This window comes from Cyanistes caeruleus, chromosome 1, assembly GCF_971803275.1.
Source record: "Cyanistes caeruleus chromosome 1, bCyaCae1.hap1.1, whole genome shotgun sequence".
NCBI classification, from domain to species: Eukaryota; Metazoa; Chordata; class Aves; order Passeriformes; family Paridae; genus Cyanistes; species Cyanistes caeruleus.
The window spans coordinates 38,043,065-38,063,525 of NC_141701.1; the positions used below are offsets into that span (position 1 = coordinate 38,043,065).

Here is a 20,461-nt window from a genome sequence, read left to right on the forward strand (position 1 = left end):
CTGAAGTAGCTACTAGAAAAATGGCCTAACTTATCTGGGACTATTACCTATCCAAAAAGTATAGGCATTTAAAATATTCTTCATTGAAACATTTTAAGAGTTTTAAAGGCCAACTATGGCCTTTTAGGCAAATTAAACAGTTTATTTCTGCATCTCAATTCTTCTGCTTTATTTTCCCTCCCCTATGTCCAAGAAAAACACCCTCTGACAGAACACTGAACCCATGGACCAAAAAAAGAGAGACTTGTAATTTTACCACTTACTGAGTGGGATTTAAACATCCCTTTGAGACTTATACACATGCACTTGCTCATAAGCAAAGGAATAAAACAATGTACTCATCAGCTAACTAATGTTTTGCCAACAATTTAACTCAAATTTAACTCTTTGCCCATTCAAAGAGAGGGAAAACCCAATGACATTACAAGTTACTTTTCAAATTCACATTTAAGTGAAATTTATGTTTCAAATTTGCATTTTACATACATATGTTATGGTGGTGAATAAAATGGAAACTGGTATTTAGTCTGTAAGGTTCATTATATACTGCTTTTGCATATAATATCTGTCCTTAATAGATGCCTTCTCCTTCCCTTAGACTTTTCAGGTTTTCTCTCACCACCACTGTCCATGTTTATTTTCATTCCTATGATATAAAATACAGCTCCATCGTCCTGTAGACTATATGTAACAAGCTTACTAAAAGGCCTTTCCTTAAAACACCAGCTACACTGAAAAATGACTCAAGGGCTCATCCATTTTTCACATGAACATTTGTGGCACCACATTTAGCAGCTCTACAGCAGAGCAGAGTGACTCATGAATCTAATGACATGAAGGATGTATGGGTGCTGGAGGGGAGCCAAGTCATCAGCTCCATAAAGTAGCTGGAACACCGAAGGGGTGTGGGAGTATCTTACTCGATGAACAGATTCGGCTGTTTTTTCCATATGATTCACATGTGTTCCAAATCTGTTTCAACAAAGTAAATATATTCTTTTCTGTTACAAGTTTGTCTCTGATCTTTAAAATTTGCATGTCTTTAAAGAAACTAAATTAGTATTATTTTATTTGCCAGCAATGCAGATGTATAAAGTGTACCTGATTATTTCGAGATTACCATGCACTCTTGCCCTATTTTATGAGTCCTCTTCAGGGTGCTTCCAATGAAGTACAAGGATCTGCACATAAAGTTTGGTACGTGCAGTGTGTATGTGGATTTTCAGTGGCTGAAAATCCAGCCCTCAAATTCTGCAGAGATTAACCCTTGAAAAAGAGTGGTTAGTAATGGTAGCAAAGGAGACCTAAAGGAGATGTAATCCTTTAAGGAGTACTAAAACCAAACAAATTTATAATCAAGGACCGTATTTCAGAATGGGTGTGGTTCAGAAGGATTTATTTCACTGGAAACATTTATTTTACATAAAATCTTCAATTTAAATTGACATGTAAAATAACTGTACAAGTTTCTGTCATCCTTGTCTTTACAATTTGACTTATAGAACATCTTTAAGTGTGACACTTTACATCTGCCTTCAGGATTACTATTTTCTCCATGGAAAATCGTGAATTGTACATTTGTTTATTGATAAAAATTGGTTTAATTAAAATTGTTTTTAAATCAAACACACACTGTGACACATATAAATTGACTTACAACTAGCTCAAAAATCTTAGCAGAATTTAGTACAAGAAAATGATCACAAACTAGTCTAAATGCATTCAGAATGGAGTTGGGAATTCTATCATGAGGGTAAACTTTACATGATTGTTTTTAATCTAGTGGAGTTTCTGCATGTACTTCCAGGCTGTCACTCAGATCAGGGCAACAGGTAAGCCATGACACATTTAATTGTTGATTTCGTTATCAAAATCTCTGGATATATTTAAAGGATATATTTAATATTCTAGGCTCTCAGTACACACACAGTGAAAAGACAGTGTATGTCCCAGAAAACTCAGGCCGGCGTTTCCTTTGCAGAAGTTAGTCTGTCCTAAACTTCTCCTGAAAGCAAAACTATTCATTCATATCTTTCAAAAAATACTTTTTTCACAGAAATGCAAACTTATATTAAATAGTTTAAATGTCATTGTAATGAGAGGTAACATGGTGGGGTTTTTCCCCCACGAAAAAAATGTGTTTCTGTTTTCTGACTAGTTCTACTAACAATAAGCTAAAGTACTCTTTAGTAGTTTTGCCTTTGGTTAATGTGTCATAGGTTGGCTATTGACATATCATTCAGAATAAATATATTATTGGATGAATCCTTGAACTACACTCAGGAGTCTTTTATACTCCCAGCAGGAACTTCACCACTGACTTCAACAGTTGAGGTTAAGCCTACTCTGAACATGTGTAAAAATGCCCAATAGAGTAGAATGTATTGATATGAAACACTTGAGCATTGTGTTTATTGAAGCTTTTTAGATACCTGAAAGACAAAGTTTTGTGGTTAAATACCATGGGGAATATCTGCCAGAAACAAAAAATGAAAAAAAAAATAAAATTAAAACCATCTTGGAATATTTTAAGTCAAATGCCAGGAATCCAGTAAGCTTATTGAAAAATACAGGTTTAGTTAAACCCCAGAGATATGGTAGCATATAATGAGTGATAGCTGTATATAAGAATGCCAGGGAAAATGGGCACAGTAAATCAGGTGATGATGATTAAATGTGTATTGAATGCAGGAAGAGACAAAAGATACTGTTCCTGGTGAAAATTAAAAGGAGGAAGCAAACGTACGTTATGATTCAGGTCTATTTTTCATTACAGAGTACAGCTTTATTCAAAAGGAGGAAGTTGGTGGTTTTTCTGATATATTCTGAGCAACTAATGAAGGTATTCAATAAGCTTGCCCATGAGATAACAATAGATTTCAATCACTTGAATACCAGTTTGAAAAACAATATGGCAGGACATAAAATGTTCATCAAGTTCTTTTAGTATTTTAGGGATGAACTTTTGCTTCACAGTACAGAGGAAGTTACAAGAGGAATTATCAACTGTAACTGCATGACAAGTAGAGAGGAGCTCACTTTGATTTTAAAGGCAGAAAGTAAACTGAGTGAAAGTGATCATGACACATTTGACCAAAATAGACTTCCCTACTCTGCGAGAAAGAGGAAGAAAAAGCATGTCAGCACTGCCAACTATGGATTGCATTGTTATGTAGAAATAGTTAAACTAGCTTTAATCAAGCTAGTCTAGGTACTAAAATCAGGCTCATCATAACAGCATGCCATTCTATATGAGTTAATTAAACTCCTTTCTGTACAGTCTAGGCCTGAGCTCAGTCATTTAAAGCTAACCTAGATTTTCTACAGAGAACAATAGACTCATTTTTAATTAAACATACAATAGCAAGCTATCTTGATGTGAACAAAAGGAAGGAAAGGAAGCTTAAGTAGATTGTGTTAACATCACATTAAAAGCTCTTCAAGAATTTAAAGAAAGAAGTCACAATAAGGGGACATAACTGAAGGGTAACATAAAAGAATATGAAAAAAAGGATAAAATTACGAAGCCTACAGTACAAAATGAGTGACAGGCAAAAAGGAGCATAAAATTCAACAAGAAAATGTTCTGGAAATACAATAGAAGTGCCCAGATACTTACTTAAATATATCTTACCACAGAGTTTAAAGAAGGAATGAGTTAAAAACTATGTAAATTTTATGTAAGCGAGTTAATAGGACTTAGAGAAATTTACTTAATATTGTAGCAAAGACAATCTCTGAATTGCTAGAAGACTATATAGGTTTAAAGAGACAAGAAAATGATAAAATGCATCTAAGGAAAGCTGGTCTAAAGCAATCCAGATTTATTTTGATGTTATGGAAGAATCTAGAATAAATTTCACAATTAAGAAGTTACCATAAGGTTGTCAGAAACTGATGCCCTCACACTACTCTAATGCCCTTTTTTACAATCAAATACACTGATTCAGTAGAAAAAGAGAAACAGTAAGTATCATAGATCTTGAATTTAGTATCATTTAGACACTGTCCCATGACAGTTTCATTAAAACAAAAAGCCAAAGAAACTTAATTTTAATGAAAGCACCAAGCAATTGGCATGCTGCTTACAAAAATCAAACTTGGAGGGAACCTGCAATGAGAACCCATAAGGATCTATTATCATTTCTGTTCTATTCATTATTTTCATTAGTGATTTGCAAGATGCAACAGAATGTAGCTATATTCAAAAATTCGTTTCTCACTAATGTGAGAACTAGAAGACAGTATCAAATTTCAAAACTATTTTCTTAACTAGAATAAATGTCTAAAGTTAGGAGGATGAAATCATCATGGCTAAGGTAAAATATTATACCTGAGAAGAACTTAATTATGTAGGAGAAAAAGTGGAGAAGTAGATGGCATTATGTTAGAATCAGTTTTAAGCAGAAATTTCTGTCAAAGTAAAACAAGCAAGTTCTTACTGGGGTGTATTTATGAATGTTACTCTTGTACATAACACATGGGGCATAATTACTGCACTCTAGTTGGTGTTGATGCCTTATAAAGGCAAAAGTCATACTAGAAGGAAGGCAGAATAAAGCTGGAAGAATAAATCCTTTATGAGTGTAGTCTATAAGAAGAGTGAGAACATTTTAGTCTGTGAGAGGATGATATACATATCCTCAGAAACAATTATATGAGTAAGTATATATTTATATACAAATATTTATAAAAACAAATATGAGGCACATAAATACTGTTCACCTTCACATACTGCATCCAGCTCTGGGGTCCTCAACACAGGAAGGACATTAACCTGCCAGGGCAAGTCCAGAGGAGGCCACCAAGATTATTAGAGGAACAGAGCACCTCTGCTCCGAGGAAAGCCTGAGAGATTTGGGATTCTTCAGCCTGGAAAACAGAAGGCTTCAGGGTGACCTAATTATGTCCTTGCAGTAACTGAATGGAGCCTACAAGAAAGAGGGGAGAGACTATTTACAAGCGCATGTAGTGACAAGGACAAAAGTAATGGTGTCAAACTAAAAGAAAGTTTAGATTAGATGTTAGGTAGAAATTCTTTATTGTGAGGGTGGTAATGCACTGGAACAGGTTGCTCAGTGAAGTGGTGGATAACCCATCCCTGTAAGTATTTGAGGCCAGACTGGATGGAGTCCTGAGCCATCTGGTCTAGTGGAAGGTGTCCATGCCCATGGCAGGGGTGTTGGAACTAGATGATTTTTAAGGTCCCTTTCAACCCAAGCCTTTCCATGACTGTGATTCCACGATTTCCACTGGAAGTATGACAAGGAATGCAGCAAAGAAAAATCAGGTTGGCTATTGGACAAATGCATATTCACAGATACTGTCAGAAGTTTGTACAAGCTACATGCAAATTTTGCACATATTCTTCAAACAGGTGCTTTTACAAATTGATTAGAAAAATAGTACATGCAGATGATAGAAGTAGTTTTCAAACTGTGATCTTTGCCTCCTTAGATTCTATGAAGTACTCCTAAAGACCCTGAAAGACAATTGGCCAAAGTAAACCTGCCTTCTATAAATACAACAACTCCCTTAGTTATGTCCACAAATTGAAAATATTTGAGTAACACTGATCAACATATACCTGAATCCACTTCAGTGCAGAGAGTGCATCAATCCCTTGAGGTCAAGAAGCCTGTAATTCTTTTAATTCCTGTGTGAAAAAATTATATCCTCTCCATGAATCAAATTCCCTAACTTATAAATATGCAAAAAGCAATGTTTTTCTACTGCACAAGAGATCATGTCTCTAAAACCATAATAAATCGTTCAGATACAGTGGCAGTTCAAGGAATTGAAGGGTTTTTACACAAACTAAGAGATTCCACTTAACTCCTGTTTCCATAGAGGTCTTTCTAGGCAATTATAGGACTTGAACAAACGGCATGAAGCTGAGTCAGAGGAGGTTTAGGTTGAATATGAGGAAGAGGTTCTTCACCCAGAGGGTGGCTGGGCACTGGAACAGGCTCCCCAAGGAGGTGGTCACAGCCCCAAGCCTGACAGAGTTCAAGGAGCTTTTGGAAAATGTTCTCAGGCACATGGTGTGACTCTTGGGGATGCGCGGTGCAGGGCATGGAGCTGGACAATCCTGATGGAACCCTTCCAACTCGGCATATTCTGTGATTCTAGGATTTGGACACACCTCCTACCCGGACAGCTTCTGTCACACGCATTACGGGCACAATGATCTCACTGCAGTGGCACTACAATTAAAACTTTTATTTTAATCCACATAACGAAGCTGTTTCGCAATGTAATACAGCGTGAGCTTCCCTCCGTGTGCGCCGCGGAGGCCCCGAAGGGCCGCAGAGACACCACAGCCCGGGCGAGGGCGCAGAACCCTCGCTGCCGACCGACTCTTCCGTTTCTCCGGCCTTTTCCCTGGGCCACCTTCCCCCGCCTCTCCGCGGTACAAACGGGGCGGGCCGGGCTCGCCAGCCCGGCTGCGGCCACGACCGGCCCGCTCTCCCCGCCTCCCTGAGGCGCGGCCTGGCCCGGTCCGGCCTGCTGTGGCGGCGGCACCGGCACCTCGGCCGGGCGGCTCCATGGCTTTCATCCGCAGGCGGCGGCTGGAGCGGGAGCTGTACTCCAAGGAGAGGTGAGCGGTACTACCTCGCCGGCCCCGGCCGCCCCCGCTCGGTCCCGGTCCCGGCCCCTGGGAGGGCCCGGCGGAGCTGCGGGCGGCGCGGCCTCCGGACAGGCCGCGGCGCATCGGCGGGAGGAGAGCCCGGGCGCTGCGCTGCCCTCGTTGTTGTTACTGTTGAGATCAGGTGGCTGATGGTTCCTCTGAGTTAAAGCTGAAAAGGGTGGGGAAAGGACCTGGGGAAACAGGAATGCTGCTTGCTTTGCATAAACTGCGTGAAAAATAGCGTCTTGTAGATTTTGTAGATTTCTGTATATTAGTTGGTTCTCAGTTGTGCTTGTGGCATGGAGCCGTGCTTCACTGAAGTTTGTTGTTTTGGTGTTTTTTTTTTTCTTTTCTGAACACTGTAGTCAGTGTACTGTCAACCTTTAAATTACAGACTCTGTGTTGTCTCTTTAAAGTGTTAAATTCAATTAGCCCGTTCCTGCTTGCTGACTGTAATCTTTGTTTTGTTTCTGAACGTACAACAAAGGCTTATCACACGTGCTTGAGTGTATCCTGAATTTACTCTCTTATTTTTGGGTAGTGTCCCACTTTCTTTTGCCTGATTTAGCTGTATCTGTCTTGTCAAAAAGTTTCAAAATCTTCTGCAAGCTTAATATTTCCACGTAGAAAATGTTTGTGAGAGCAGTAGGTCGGCATGGGTCACACAGCAGAAGGACACCCACCACCTTCTCCGGGGGGATCAGGGATCCGTAGTTATCTCCTGCTGCAGGAACCAAAGAAACAGCAGGCTGGTCCAGTGCGAGCCCTGTGCAAATTCCTGGTGCAGGTCTCTGCTGGTTACACAGCACTGTTTATTGTTGATCAGAAAACCACATGATGAAGAGCTGGACTCACTCTGTCCATACAAATTCTGATTCATAGCTGCTCAGCCCATGGAAGCTACCACATCCTCTGAAGTACAGTTGGTTTTTTTTTTGAAGTACAGATGTGTTCTGGATCACGTTTTCTTGTTTCACGTATATCTGATTCTTTGGGGGGCTGCTGTGGTTTCAGTTGTGTGTAAGGGGCTGCAGGGAGCTGTGTTATGCAATTAATGTAAATAGTCTTATTTCTTTCTTTTCTTTTTTTTTTTTTTTAAGCTGAAAAAAAAGGTCAAAAATCAGACTTGTCTCAAAGAAACCAAGTGGGATCTAAATCTCTTCTAAAAAGCCCTGAAAACAAACTCAGCGTATCAATGTCAGCATTACTGACCTACAGTTCTGGATGAGAACTTTTTCCTTCGTTCATACTTAAAAGCATACCAGGATCATATTATTTGAGCACTTCATGAAAGATCAGTCTCGTTCTCATTTGCACTGGCAGCTTTTCCTATATCTGCAATGCCATTTTTTCCTCTTGCCTAACAATTGATATTATTATAAAATCCAAGTAAATTTAAATGCTTTGTACTCTATATCAGTCTGTCCCTCTCCTTCTTTTCCTGTGCTTTCCTCAGTTATGAAATCTTTAAAGCATTTAAGTGATTTAAAATATTTTGAGCTTAGATAGATTAGAATCACTGTGTTTTTGTTGTGTGTTGTCCTTATATTTCTACCTTAAAACAGAAAGAAAAAACCAGATTGCTATGACTTAATTGAAGGGACAGGTTCTGAGATTCTTTTTTACCTACGTGCTGGCTGGCTGTTAGAGACACCAACTTCTGCTTGAAAGCTTTGCTTGATCTTTGTATCTTTGGTGTAGATATTTCCTAGTGAAATTGACCAGGACTTTTTACAATTTTGTGGCAACTGGATTTGATGTGTGTTTTGTTTTGTGGTTTGTTGTTATTTTTTTTTTATTTTTTCTGTTACTTGTACATTTCTTTTTACAAAACTTTGAGCTATAAAAGTTCTAGTTAAGAGTACTGTGAAACTTAATAAGAACTTAATGTTCATATGTAGTTGCTTTGGAGGGAAGGTAGATCAGATTAGTTTTGAGTGATCTGAAAAAAAAATATTTCTTCTTAACTACTTAGTCCACTTTAATATCTAGTTACATAAGCCTTCTTTTATGACTATATGCCATTTTCTAGTAGAAAACAAGAAAATACTGAAATGTCCTGTGTGCAGGACGATTCATATAATCCCTAAAATATTGCCCCTTCATGAACAGCAATCCTTTTTTACAAACAAATTTAGTTACAAAGCATCAAATTAGATGATGTCGTGTTTGGTTTAGGTCGTTGCTTTCCTTATAAATTGATTTCTCACTTCTGCTGGCAGCGTGCCCAAATGCAGGCAAGTGTAAAAACTTGATATGGGGGCTCTCTATACAGTGCAACTGGTTTGTCTTGCACCCTGCTTGGCTTCCTGTGTGCTTCTGCTGGAAACATCACTCACATGAAGCAACCTACTGGCAGCATGTAGGTGTTGCAGATGGATCTTTGGTGTGATGTTTGCTTGGGCATTGGATTTGTATATATATATTTTTATTTTTTTTTTAATCAGTAACCTTATCTTACTCTCTTGAGACAAAATATGCATAATCATGGCTTTTATCCAAACATCAGCAAATGAGTCCTACAGCTGGCCTACAGATAGTTTGTTCTTGTTGGGAGGAGGTTTAATTTTAGAGTTGGTTTTGCTACTGGTAGATTGGGCTGCCCCATTTTTCCATCCCTAACAATTTCCTTCTGTTAGCAGGGTTGTACTTCCAGTTTCAGGTCAAGTGATTGTGCAAGGTGTTGGATCAGCCACTTGAAACCCTTGTGTCCAAGTAGATTTCCAGCATGTGCTTTTCTGATGAAAGGACAAAAATAGTAAGCCTTCAATCAGAGATTATGAATTTAAAGCAGGATCAATGGGTACCTTTCCTACATGATATAAACAGGATTTTGCCAAGGCATTGGTCCCTGCATTGTCATGCTGTGTCCAGTTTGAATAAGTCCAATGCTTCATTTGGTAGGTGAAATTGGTATATAAAATAAACTGTGGACTTTTTTTTGTTTTTTTTTTTTTTTTTCCCCAGATGTTGTTGGATGTCTGAGTCTTTTTCAAACTGTAGAGGGACACATACATCAAGCAGAGTAGCAGTAAAATTCTCAAGCAGACTGAACATAATGCAACACACTTTTCTTTGGAGGATACTTTGTAGCATCTTGGCAGGATTTTTAAACCCCAGGTTGTAGTTTGTAAAGAATGACTGGCTTCTTGGCTGCATACTCGGAACAATGCTAGGAATGTTTGGGTGCCTGTGGGTTCCCAAACCTTGTGTATTGGGAATGATGTCATACAAGCTGAAGTTTTTGCAAATGTTTTCTTGACACTTAGTGCTGAGTTTTCTTATGCGTCTTGGGCATGTTCTTGACTCATATTCCTCAGACCTTTTCTGAGTGACAATTATATGGTAACTCTTTGAGAAAGGAAGTGAGTTTTGTTTTTCTTGGCAAGATAGTTACTTTTTTCTATTTTCTACCTGGAGCTGCTTCTCAAAGGAATACTGATTCCCTTCAAAAGAAAATGCCTTCCAACTGACTGCCATATGAATTTTTCAGTTATTTTTAATATAATCTTTCTGGGACTGTACAAAGACAGGAATTTGAAATAGGTCTTCAAGCAAAATTATGTCAGCATGCTTTAATTTACCTCTCCCCTTAAGTGTCGGTGCTTACCTTTTAATCTCAAACAGTTCCTTGTAGACTGTTAAAAGATCAACTCTTTACTCCACCAGGTTCTGTATACTTTTAACACTGTGTGGGGATTGAAGATATTCCAACACAAAAGCCTTAATTAAAGTTTTCTGAGGGGCTGCAGAGATGTGTGTGCTTACATTGTACTGATCATCCATTGATGTAGCTCCTACCCCCCAACATACACTCTCAGACAGACAGGCACAGCTGTGGCTGAAAATCTTTCCATTTTGGGTCTGGGAAACTCATTGTGTTATTTTGGTGGTGTTGGTTTTTCCAGCTGTGTAAGTTGTAATAAAAGATAATCCCTTATCTAGCATGTTCTTTTTCCTTCCCTCTCCAAGCTGCTGCTGTTGGATTTTTGAATGCAGAAATTGCATTAAAGCTGAGATGTAACAGTGTAAGTGCCTTTTCACCCACTCTAAAGCTCGAGCCTTTGCAATAGTGGCAGTGGTGGCTACTGATTTATTTTACCTTGGAAAAAGTGAAACTGCCTCTTTCCCAGCCTCTCTTGACGGCAGAGCTGCTGTGTGAGTTTGCTGCATTCCAAAGGATAAAGTCTTGTTCCTGGCCACCTTGTTCTTATGCCTGACCCCTTCACATGGTACTGTTTCTTGTATTCCACATACCGTTCCATGTGCAAAACTATCTTGAGAAAACTCCACAGCTCTGAATAGAAGCTTGAGTTATGGTCTGTCTACTATTGTGATAATTTTTAAGTCAAAATTGGCTGGTCTCCACAAGTGGAAGTAGTTTTTGAGGCATTACAAGCGTGTGGGACCAGCAGAGTTACTGAAGCTGCTTTTTTTTTTTTTCTTCAAGTGCCATTTTTCAAATACTACATGTAGTAAGAAAATTCAGTCCTCTTGGAAGTTCTCTGAAGGTTTGTTTGCTGTTGGTGAGACGCTGAGGGTAAATACTGGACTGTTAAGAGGCTATAGTATAAGGCATTGAACATCTTGCAGGCTCTCAACCCTTATAGCTACTTCCATGGGGTTTGAACTTTTTTTGAAACTCTTGTCTAATTTGTCTCTGTCATTTTCAGAATACTATATTGGGCTTTCTTTTGATAGCCTAGTATGTCAAGTTCATTGTAGGAAAAAATAGGTCAGTGATCCCTGAAGAGATGCCTGTGGCTTACTAACTTCATAATTATGTTGCAAACCATTAAACAGCATTGTGACCACAACATTTGTGGGCATAAACCTGTCTTTATTAGGATGCAAGCATAAAAATATCCTGTAATAAGCTTTAAGGTGTGAGTTTTATTGCTGGTTTTCAAAGGATTTTGTGTCAACAGATATTTGAGTTGCTTTCCAAGCTATAGCATTACCTTTCTACCTAAATAGATTTTTAATAAACACCCATTAATGATTTATATTTGGGAAGTTTCAAGTAACAATTGGGCTGTTAATTTTGAAAATGGATCAAAATTAACCACTTGCTTGTAATAAGAAAAATGTCTCAAACTTGATCCTTTTCTGTTTGCCTGAAAAATAACTTTGTGACATTAGTTTATTACTGTATTACAGGAATACAGAGTTTTAGGGCACCAGGCCTTATTAAAGGTGTTTCATAAAAACTGAAGGGATCTCCTCCAAATATGTATGAACCAGAACTGGGCTTTGTTTGCTGGTTTGTTGTTTGGTTGTTTTTTTTTTAAGATGCTGGTTCTTGCTGATAATTTAAAAGTGGGGAAAAAAAATCAAAACCCCTTTTCATTTTAGATACTAAAGGATTATTTTACATTACCAAGTTAAAACTTATTAATTGTCTAACTAACTGCTTAGATTGTGGGGTTTTTATGTCTTGGGATCAGACTTGAAGGCAAGGATAGGTAGACTGGGGTCAGACTTGCTTATTGTTACTTGTCTTGACATTGATTTTTTGATCCAGGCTGCTCTTCCAGGTCAGTGTGATAAAGTCATAGGCTTACAGTGTGTTCTATTAATTACACAGCACTGGGAACAGTACAGCTGCTTAGTGGCTGAAAGCCAAAATAAAGTTTTCAATTCTTACAGGTTTTACCTATTTCTTATACAGGATATCTCATGCATTCTCTGCCTACTGTTACTTTTTGATTTATTTTTTTTTAAGTCTTCCTGTCATGTGCAGAATTAAATTACTATTTTAAATCTATGTAAACATGCATACAAATTCTTGTTGAATACCTCCTGCAGCTCTTTGCAAGGCAGTCAGCCCAAAGCCCAACTGCTTGGTTGCACATTGAAGATCCCCATTGCTGTAATTTTATAGCTATTATGATTGATACCCTAGTTTTTTCAGGCCTTCACAACACTGTTTGTCTACTTAGGAAACATGCCAGAGATTGATCTGTACCTTTGCTACCTGTAAATACTTGTTAAACCTCCTGGCAAGCCTGAAGTGTCATCATGTGCAGTGATGGGCCTCAAGAGGGACCCTGTTGATACAGTACCTATCAGAGGCTCTGATTATTGATATGAAAGACATTTCTTCAGTGAAAATAAAAAGCTCTGACTGTACTGTAGTAACAGTACAGTACAGTCATGAAACTTGATTTTTCTTTGACAACCCTATGGCTCATTAACACAGGCAAATGAAATTTAAATACTTGAGCAATAAAGACTGAGATGAGTTGAGAAGTTCCAGAAGGTTGTTGCAGAGATCACGCATCATAATCTTCAGAGTTCATTGTTAGCAGTAACTTGAACTGATCTGGATTTGTTAGTCAGTAGTGAGATGCAAGTCTGAAAATTTTGCTTTCTCTTGGTATCGTATTAATTTTAAAAGTGACAGTTTTTGTGAGATAGTCTTGGGACAGGCAGTAAGTTTGTCCCAGTTGCAGTGGGTGCTTGAGAGAAGTAGAGACTTGTGATTGTTTTTGTGGAGATTTGATATCTGGGCTCTGTCTGCCTTCAGAAGTGACTTGTTACAGCCTGAAAATATAGGAAATGCAGTTAGAGTAAATGGACTTGGGAGTAGCAACAAGCATAGAAATGCTAGGAAGAGCTTTCAGAAGTACATGGAAAACTCTGGAGAGTGGGAGAGGAAAATAAATATGGAAAATGCACTTAGCCTCCATGATGGACAGTATTTGAAGAAAAATGCTTTAACAGCTTCCAGCATAGCAGTACAACCCATTTTCCAGACAGAAAAGCTGAGGTCAGTGAGCAGGACATCATTGCACAGGAGGTCGCTGGTCTACAGCATGAAGCTCTTCAGTGATGCTGTCTCTAAGCCTGGAGAATGACTACTCATGTGGAAGAGACACAGAGAGAATAGCTAAAGGGTAAACTGGATGCTGCTAGCAAATGTGGTATTTAAAAAGGAGTAAATCTACAGTTTCTCCACAGTATTTTTTTAGCCTATATAAAGAGTTTATCTTGAGTTTTTGTGCATATCTTTGCCTTTTTTTTTATTCCCTTCATTAAATCATCTGGTTCAGCAGCAGTAAGTGTTATGCTGGGGAAAGAATATCTCAAATTCTTGCCCACAGCTTCTGGTTTTGGGAAGGTGAATTGATTTATAAAGTGACAAGTACAAAGATACAATAGTTTCATAGAGGCAGTTAAAATGAAAAATTGCAAACACTCTTGGTTCTTGGTATTTTGGCTTATGTTGAGCATATTATAGTTACTGTGAATAACAGCCAATGTTTTGATATAAAAACATGGCTTTTCTTGAATACATGAGGAATGCCTGCATTTACCAAAACCTTAAAAAATCCAGTAAATACCAGTGCTGTCAACAGGAATTTGGAAAGAATATAAAAATGTGAGGAGTTTATTAAAATAATAGGTGGAGGCAAAAGAGAGAGCCCAAAAATGAAGAATTTCAGAAATGAATTCTCTTGAACAGGTATTATAGTTTTCTTGGAAAAAAACCAATGGCCATAAGCGCCATTTCTCTGAGGCTCATATTCCCTGTGTCAATGGTGGCTGTTTCCTGATTAAAGAGAAGAGATTTTTTTAAAACAAATTGGGTACTACCTTTATAGTTTTCAAGAATGTAGTTTCTTGACTTGTTTTTAAATTATTTAAATAATAATAATTGGCTTGTGGATAATGAATTGAATGCATATGCTTATACATATTAGAAAGAAGAACATTTTACTGGTGAATTGCTCCTTATACATCCTAACATAGCTTTATTAAAAAGCTTTAAAAATGTGATAGAACTTGCAAGATCTGAGTTTGTAAAATTAGAAATTTTAAGTTTGTCCTGGATGATTTCAACCGGATGATATGTTGAAAAATGGGATATAATAGTGACTGCATGGAAGCTACTATGTTTCATATCCTGAGTACAATTGCATATGGCACAGAATAACCCTTGGGTCAGTTGGGGTCAGCTGTCCTGACTGTGTCCCCATGCAACTCCTCCAGCCTCCTTGCTGGCAGAGTGGAGTGAGAAGCAGAAAAGGCCTTAACTCTGTTTAAGCACACTCAGTGCTCAAATCTTTGAATTATCAACAGTTTTCAGCACAAATCCAAAACAAAGCCCCATAGTAGATACTGTATAAAAACAAGCCAAAACCAGCACAATGGGATCATAAAAAAAACTGTTTTCAAGAGAGGAAAGTAAGGATAAGGCCGTTTGGAAAAAGCAGCAGAGCAGTAGGATGAAGTATATTGGAAACACAAGCACTTTGGAGTATATAGAGCCACTGTTAACATGTAGTTGCAGTAAAAACCTTTATTGTTGTGTTCTGTTTAACAACCACAACACAATCTTTAAGTGTGCAAGATGTATTTTCAATAATGCTGTTTTTTCCATTGTGAAATATGTTTTTTTAATGAACAGGCTGTTTGATTCACTCAGTTCATTTTTGGAACTCTTGACATATTTACTGCTGTTTGAATACAACATGCTTGTGAATTCAAAGATGCTGTTTGAATACAACATGAACAACAATGCTCTGGGGACACTTGGTGTTTATTAGTGTTTTCACAGGCATTTCTAGTGAAGCACATCATGAGCAAAGTACAAAAAAGCTCAAAATGTGGGTACTTGTGCAGATCAGATCAGCGCTGCACACAAACAAGTTGTACTTCCAGCTGAAGTTGTTTTTGCTTCTCCTGCTGTGCCAGTATCCACTGGCATTCTCTACAGCTGAAACATTCAGTGACCAAGTGTTCACCCTGCTAGAAAATAGTTGACTTTCAATCACTTGCAGAAGTTTTAGTTAAGTTGGTAGAGAAAACATTTTCATATTCTCCTTGATCTGGCCTATCTGCACTTACTTGGTACTAGCACTGGCATTACTATGATCCTACAATTAAATACTTTAGAAGACTTCAGTTTGCTATTTTTGTTTTGTTGTTGCTGAGGTTTGTTGTTAATCACATTAGTCCATGAACAGGCTTCCCTGGGGTTGAACAGAGGTACAGATGAAGTACAAAATGTGGTTGGTGAGGAAGGTAATGCTTCCTCAGAGGACATCTGTTGAGTGGCTCAGTTGCGTTGTAAAATCTGTGCCAGTATTTTCACTTAACATTTTAGACCAATGTAATTTGGCTTGACTTCAAGACAATCTAATTCCATCCATTCTAAGTAATTAGTTCCTGCCCTTTCTTTTTGTATCATTGCATATTTTGCCTGGCATACATTGATCACAGCTAAAGCGTGATCTGTGTAGCCTGGCTATATTAGAATAATTTCCACCCAAGACATCAGAATTAAATATATAACCTCGTATGTGTTAGAAGAGCATCGATTGATCTTCTTCGAGTGTACCCAAATTTTCCAAATAGGTTGTTATTTTAAAAAGCTAAATTAATTCATTATTGGGGTGTGGGGTGCAGCAAAGAGATCAGTGAAAACTTTCCAAACACCTGATAGGTTTTATTAAGAGGACTAACTGTTACAGTATTTTCTCTTAGAATATAAGATTTATTTTTTTTTTTTTTATTTGTAGGTTTTCACTGCTTCTTCTTAACCTGGAAGAATATTACTTTGAACAGCACACAGCTAATCATATTATAAATAAAGATTGCAAAGATGAAAGGTACAAAACTTTTACATAGCTTAATTTACTGGGGTCATTCTAGGCTCATGTATCTTGAACACATGCACAAGTTGTTTTTTTTATTATTCATTTTAGAAAATTCAGAGGCTCCCTAAAAATCTGTTCAAAGTCAATTATTTTTGAACCAGATGACAATATCCAGCCCATTATCAAGGTAAGAAGTGCAAACTTAAATTTCTTGGTAACTAAAGATTCTCTTTAAAAAGCTTTTAAGAAAGACTGTGTATTTTTATAACTTGCTGCAGATACCGTTGAGGGATTGCATTAGTATAAAAGCCCCAGAAGATAATGAAGCAAATAACCCTTTCACAAGGTAGGTAAATTTGGGATACTTCATGTATTTAACATCCTTTAAAGCCCAAATGCCCATAATTTCAAATATCTTATTTATATTTCAGGAATACATCTGGAGGGATTTCTGTTGTATGTACCCAGGTAAGATCTGCATATAATAGATTCTTAAAGTATAAATGGGTGAGGTTACATAAATGAGCAAGCTTATGTTATTTAATGGTATTTTTCCTCAAAGCTGTCGTCCAAGAGTGGAAAGTTAAATGAAAACAAAACAAATTAGTGCCAAAACTTAAGCATTAATGTGAAACTATTGATGCTGGAAATTGTGCAAACTCTTAATGGCTTCATTAAGTCATTAATTCAATAAACTGAACTTTTTGTCCTGTGCATTTTATAATGGAGCTTAGGGAAACATTAGAATTGAATGAAAAAGGAGACTAGACTGTAATAAAACTTGTTACTAATCATCCTTAATTTGGTCTTGTTATGTTGCTTTCATCTACTTTCTGCAGCATGTTGTGGTAAGGGCAGTCATCTCGGTCCCTGTGGTTCAGCTTTGTGAAAACTCGGGGCTGTGCTGTGTGTCCACCAAATAGATTTCAGAAGTTGTCCTGAAATATTGTCTTCAAGTTTCAGTCAAGAGTCATGAATGTGGATGTATTCATTCTTAGAGTTAACCAAGAGGATGCACTTTAAATTTTGATAAATTGCGGTTGATAGGTGTTCCAAAGCTGTAAAAGTTTTTAAAAAAATGTTCATGTGTTCCTTTCAGGATAGAAAAGACTTGAGGCAGGAAATACGATTTTAAATATTCTTGTATATTTCTAAAATCTGTCTTTACCAGTGCCCAAAACTGATAGCCTTGCTCAGTTACATGCTGCTGCAGTCAAAAACAAACTCAAACATTTAATACTGTCTATACCAGAGAAGGTTTTGCTTTGTGTTGTAGTAATCAGTATATTTAATTAAATTTTGAAGCTCCTTCTGTGAAAAATACTGTGTAATCTGTTTCTTGAGTTGGCAGGTTTTCTTGTGTATGGAGTGATTTTTAAAAAAGTATTTCTAGCTCCTCCAGGCAATGCTTCCACAGTACATCATTACTATATGTTCTGAAGAAAAAGTGATTCTAAGAAACATCTTGTAGGAAAGAGGAATTAAGTTTTAAGATTGCAAGTCTGGTTAGCAACCCCCCCACTCCTTTCCTTTGTAGCTTGCCAGTCATCTTCCTGTCTCTGAGGAAATGTTCTGAAGTACTTGGGTGGCATCGTTAATGCTGGTATTTTGTATAAAAGGCATACAGACTTCCAAGCATCAAGTAGTCACTAATTGTAATTATGACAGATCATGATGTAATTAAAAATATATTTTTTTAAGCAGAATTTTGGCCTTGTAGGAAACCACACATAGGAATACTTGTAACATCTTAAACATCTTAGTCTTTTAGACTCAGAAAAAATTGTTAGTACATAGCTGGATAAGCAACTTTTCTTTATGTAACAGACAATTTAGAACTAATGGCTTTAAAATACAGTAAACGAGAATAATAATTTGATATTATTTCAGTATTTTTTCTTGAGAAAATATTGGGGAGATCCTCCAAAATAGAATAGTACAGTATGCTTAAGTTTTTGCTCAGCTTATAAGTAAAAAACCCCAAACCATTATGTCTACTTATGTAATGTAGAGTAGTCAGTGTAGTTATCTTGTAGAAGAGCAATGAATGTGAAGCAGGTTTCTCATTCTGATTCTCCCATGGCACGATTCAGGTCTGTACATGCTGATGTCAGATGAAAGACGCTAATTACCATTGTTTTTTGATGCAGCACTTAGAGAGGCATGCTGAGCTTATGGGCTTCTAAGCCTGCCACTTGATTTCTTCTAGCTGGATGTTTCTTGGAGCGGTCATGTGGTGAAGGTTGCCAGCTGGTGGGAATGGGGAGGGCTGTATGTAGCAGCCAGCAGGATCCTGCATAGAGAGCCTCTGTTCTTGCAAGTTTAGTGATTGCCCTGGGTTTGGGGCTGCTGCCATGATATTTTGGAGTGTAGAACTGCCTGTAGGAAGGAAACTGAGGCACAGGGAAGGGACCTGTGATTAGCCAAGTCTCTTGGGTCAGGAGTAGAACACAGTAGGTTGTGTACTTGTCACCCCAGGACAGCAGTCCAGTGTGTTTTATTGAGTTCAGAACCAGTCTTGAATTTAGGCATGAGATTTAGCAAGTTTGAACCTTCTCTACAAACAGCAAAACCACAACTTTTTTCTGACTTGTCACCTCTGAGATGGGGGATAGTAAGGCACAGTGTGTAAATTGGTGTGCTAGCAGTCAGGTCTTTCTATAGGAGTTGTGAGAGTGTTCTGAAGAAGGAGAGTGGTTTCATGTGGGTTTTGGAGAGGAAAGATGTTCTCAGAGATGAGGCTAGCACCAGAGAAGTAATACTGTTCGAAAGCATGGTATTGGGTGAGGGAGGAAATCTGGTGTTCCTTGCGGTTGGAGCTGGAAGCAAAATGTTTAGCAGCAGAAGAAAGGTATTAATTTGAGTAAGTTTGCACAGTGTACATTGTGAGTTGCCAGTCTGGGGTAATTCCTGTTTGGACAGAACCTCTAGCCACTAAAAGAGGGGGAGGATCTGCCCCACTGAATGTAGCTGTGTGTATTTGCTTTAGTCTTGCAACTCCTTGAAGGTCATATGATTAGGATGAAAGCCCACTAATCAACTGTATAAGTAAGCCTCTGAACTAAATTGGACTCTTGCCCTCCTTGCAGTTAGCTGATATAAAAGGTCATTGTTTTTCTGCAGTTTATCTGGGATAGTTAAAGCAGGATATTACAACCCAGTGTTTTACTTGCTTAAATAGTGTTCATAGCTTTGTATATACCAGTACTTCTCTTTATTTATTTATTTATGCATTTATAATTATTTATTTATTATTTTTGAGGTGTGAGTCTGTAATGTCTGTTACTCTTTCAGGTTTTTCTCATTAAAGAAAGAAATGTTATTGCACCCTATAAAACAGTAAGAGTAAGTACGTATTTTTTCACTGCTCTTCGCAAACTGGAGTTTTGTAAGGATTTATGTTCTCATTTCTGAAAGAGTAAGATCATTATCATTTGAGGAGTATTAACAATGAAGCTTTACAAAAAAAAGTAATTGTATATTGAAAAAACATGTCTGAAATCTTCTTTGATGACTTTCTGATACTTCTTGGAGGGCATGCTGCAGACTTGGCACTTGCCTTTTACCTTGATGTGCAGCTCTATGGACTCAATAGTCAGAACTATCAGCTGACTGCTAATGTACAGTGGACACTGCATCCTGGCTAAGTGGCTTCTCCTCAGTTCTGCTCAGACCTGAGATGAGAGATTGCTAATTGATATTTCCCAGCTGAGTGCTTCTCTGTTCAAAGAAATGGCAGATAAGGCTGCTCACAGCAGAAATTGGAGCTTACTCCTGGTTGATTTCTACTGATGGGGTCAGTCAGCTCCAATTCTGAGCCTGGAGGCTTCAAGGCACACAAATAAGGGTTATTTGCTTAAATTGTGAGGTTAGTTAAAACACAAACGCAAAACTTTTATTATGCAGAGTTAATTCATGTTTTGCCCAAGAATTGAAAAAGACACAATTATATTTCTCAATGTATTTGTTTGAGTAAGAAACTTCAAGAATGATGGAGTCCACTAATTTGTATTACTGTAGTGAGCAGCAGAGAGGCAAGAGAGGATCTCTGTTCTCTCACCAAGTGCTTTTGGTTGGTTTTGTGATTAGATCTGCCTCTGAACTAGGACTTCAAAGTTGTTTGGTTTTTTTTTCTGGTAATTCTTCATGTGTTAAACCTATTATGTTTTCTAGCCCTTCCATGATACATTTTGCAGCCATGTGCAAGATTTATTAAGTATCAGAC

The 20,461-nt window shown here is 37.7% G+C and overlaps 1 protein-coding gene across 1 annotated transcript in view; it reads left to right on the forward strand.

Annotated features, from left to right (window-relative positions):
• The first annotated feature begins 6,048 nt into the window (after nucleotides 1-6,048).
• Nucleotides 6,049-20,461, forward strand: part of NSMAF (neutral sphingomyelinase activation associated factor) — a 38,931-nt gene continuing 24,518 nt past the window's right edge. Inside the window, exons 1-6 of the mRNA XM_086887350.1 lie at nucleotides 6,049-6,601; nucleotides 16,159-16,248; nucleotides 16,345-16,423; nucleotides 16,515-16,582; nucleotides 16,668-16,704; nucleotides 19,531-19,581. Of these exons, the coding sequence (XP_086743476.1) occupies nucleotides 6,549-6,601; nucleotides 16,159-16,248; nucleotides 16,345-16,423; nucleotides 16,515-16,582; nucleotides 16,668-16,704; nucleotides 19,531-19,581 (378 nt within the window). The 5' untranslated portion in view covers nucleotides 6,049-6,548. The remainder of the gene's footprint in view (nucleotides 6,602-16,158; nucleotides 16,249-16,344; nucleotides 16,424-16,514; nucleotides 16,583-16,667; nucleotides 16,705-19,530; nucleotides 19,582-20,461) is intronic.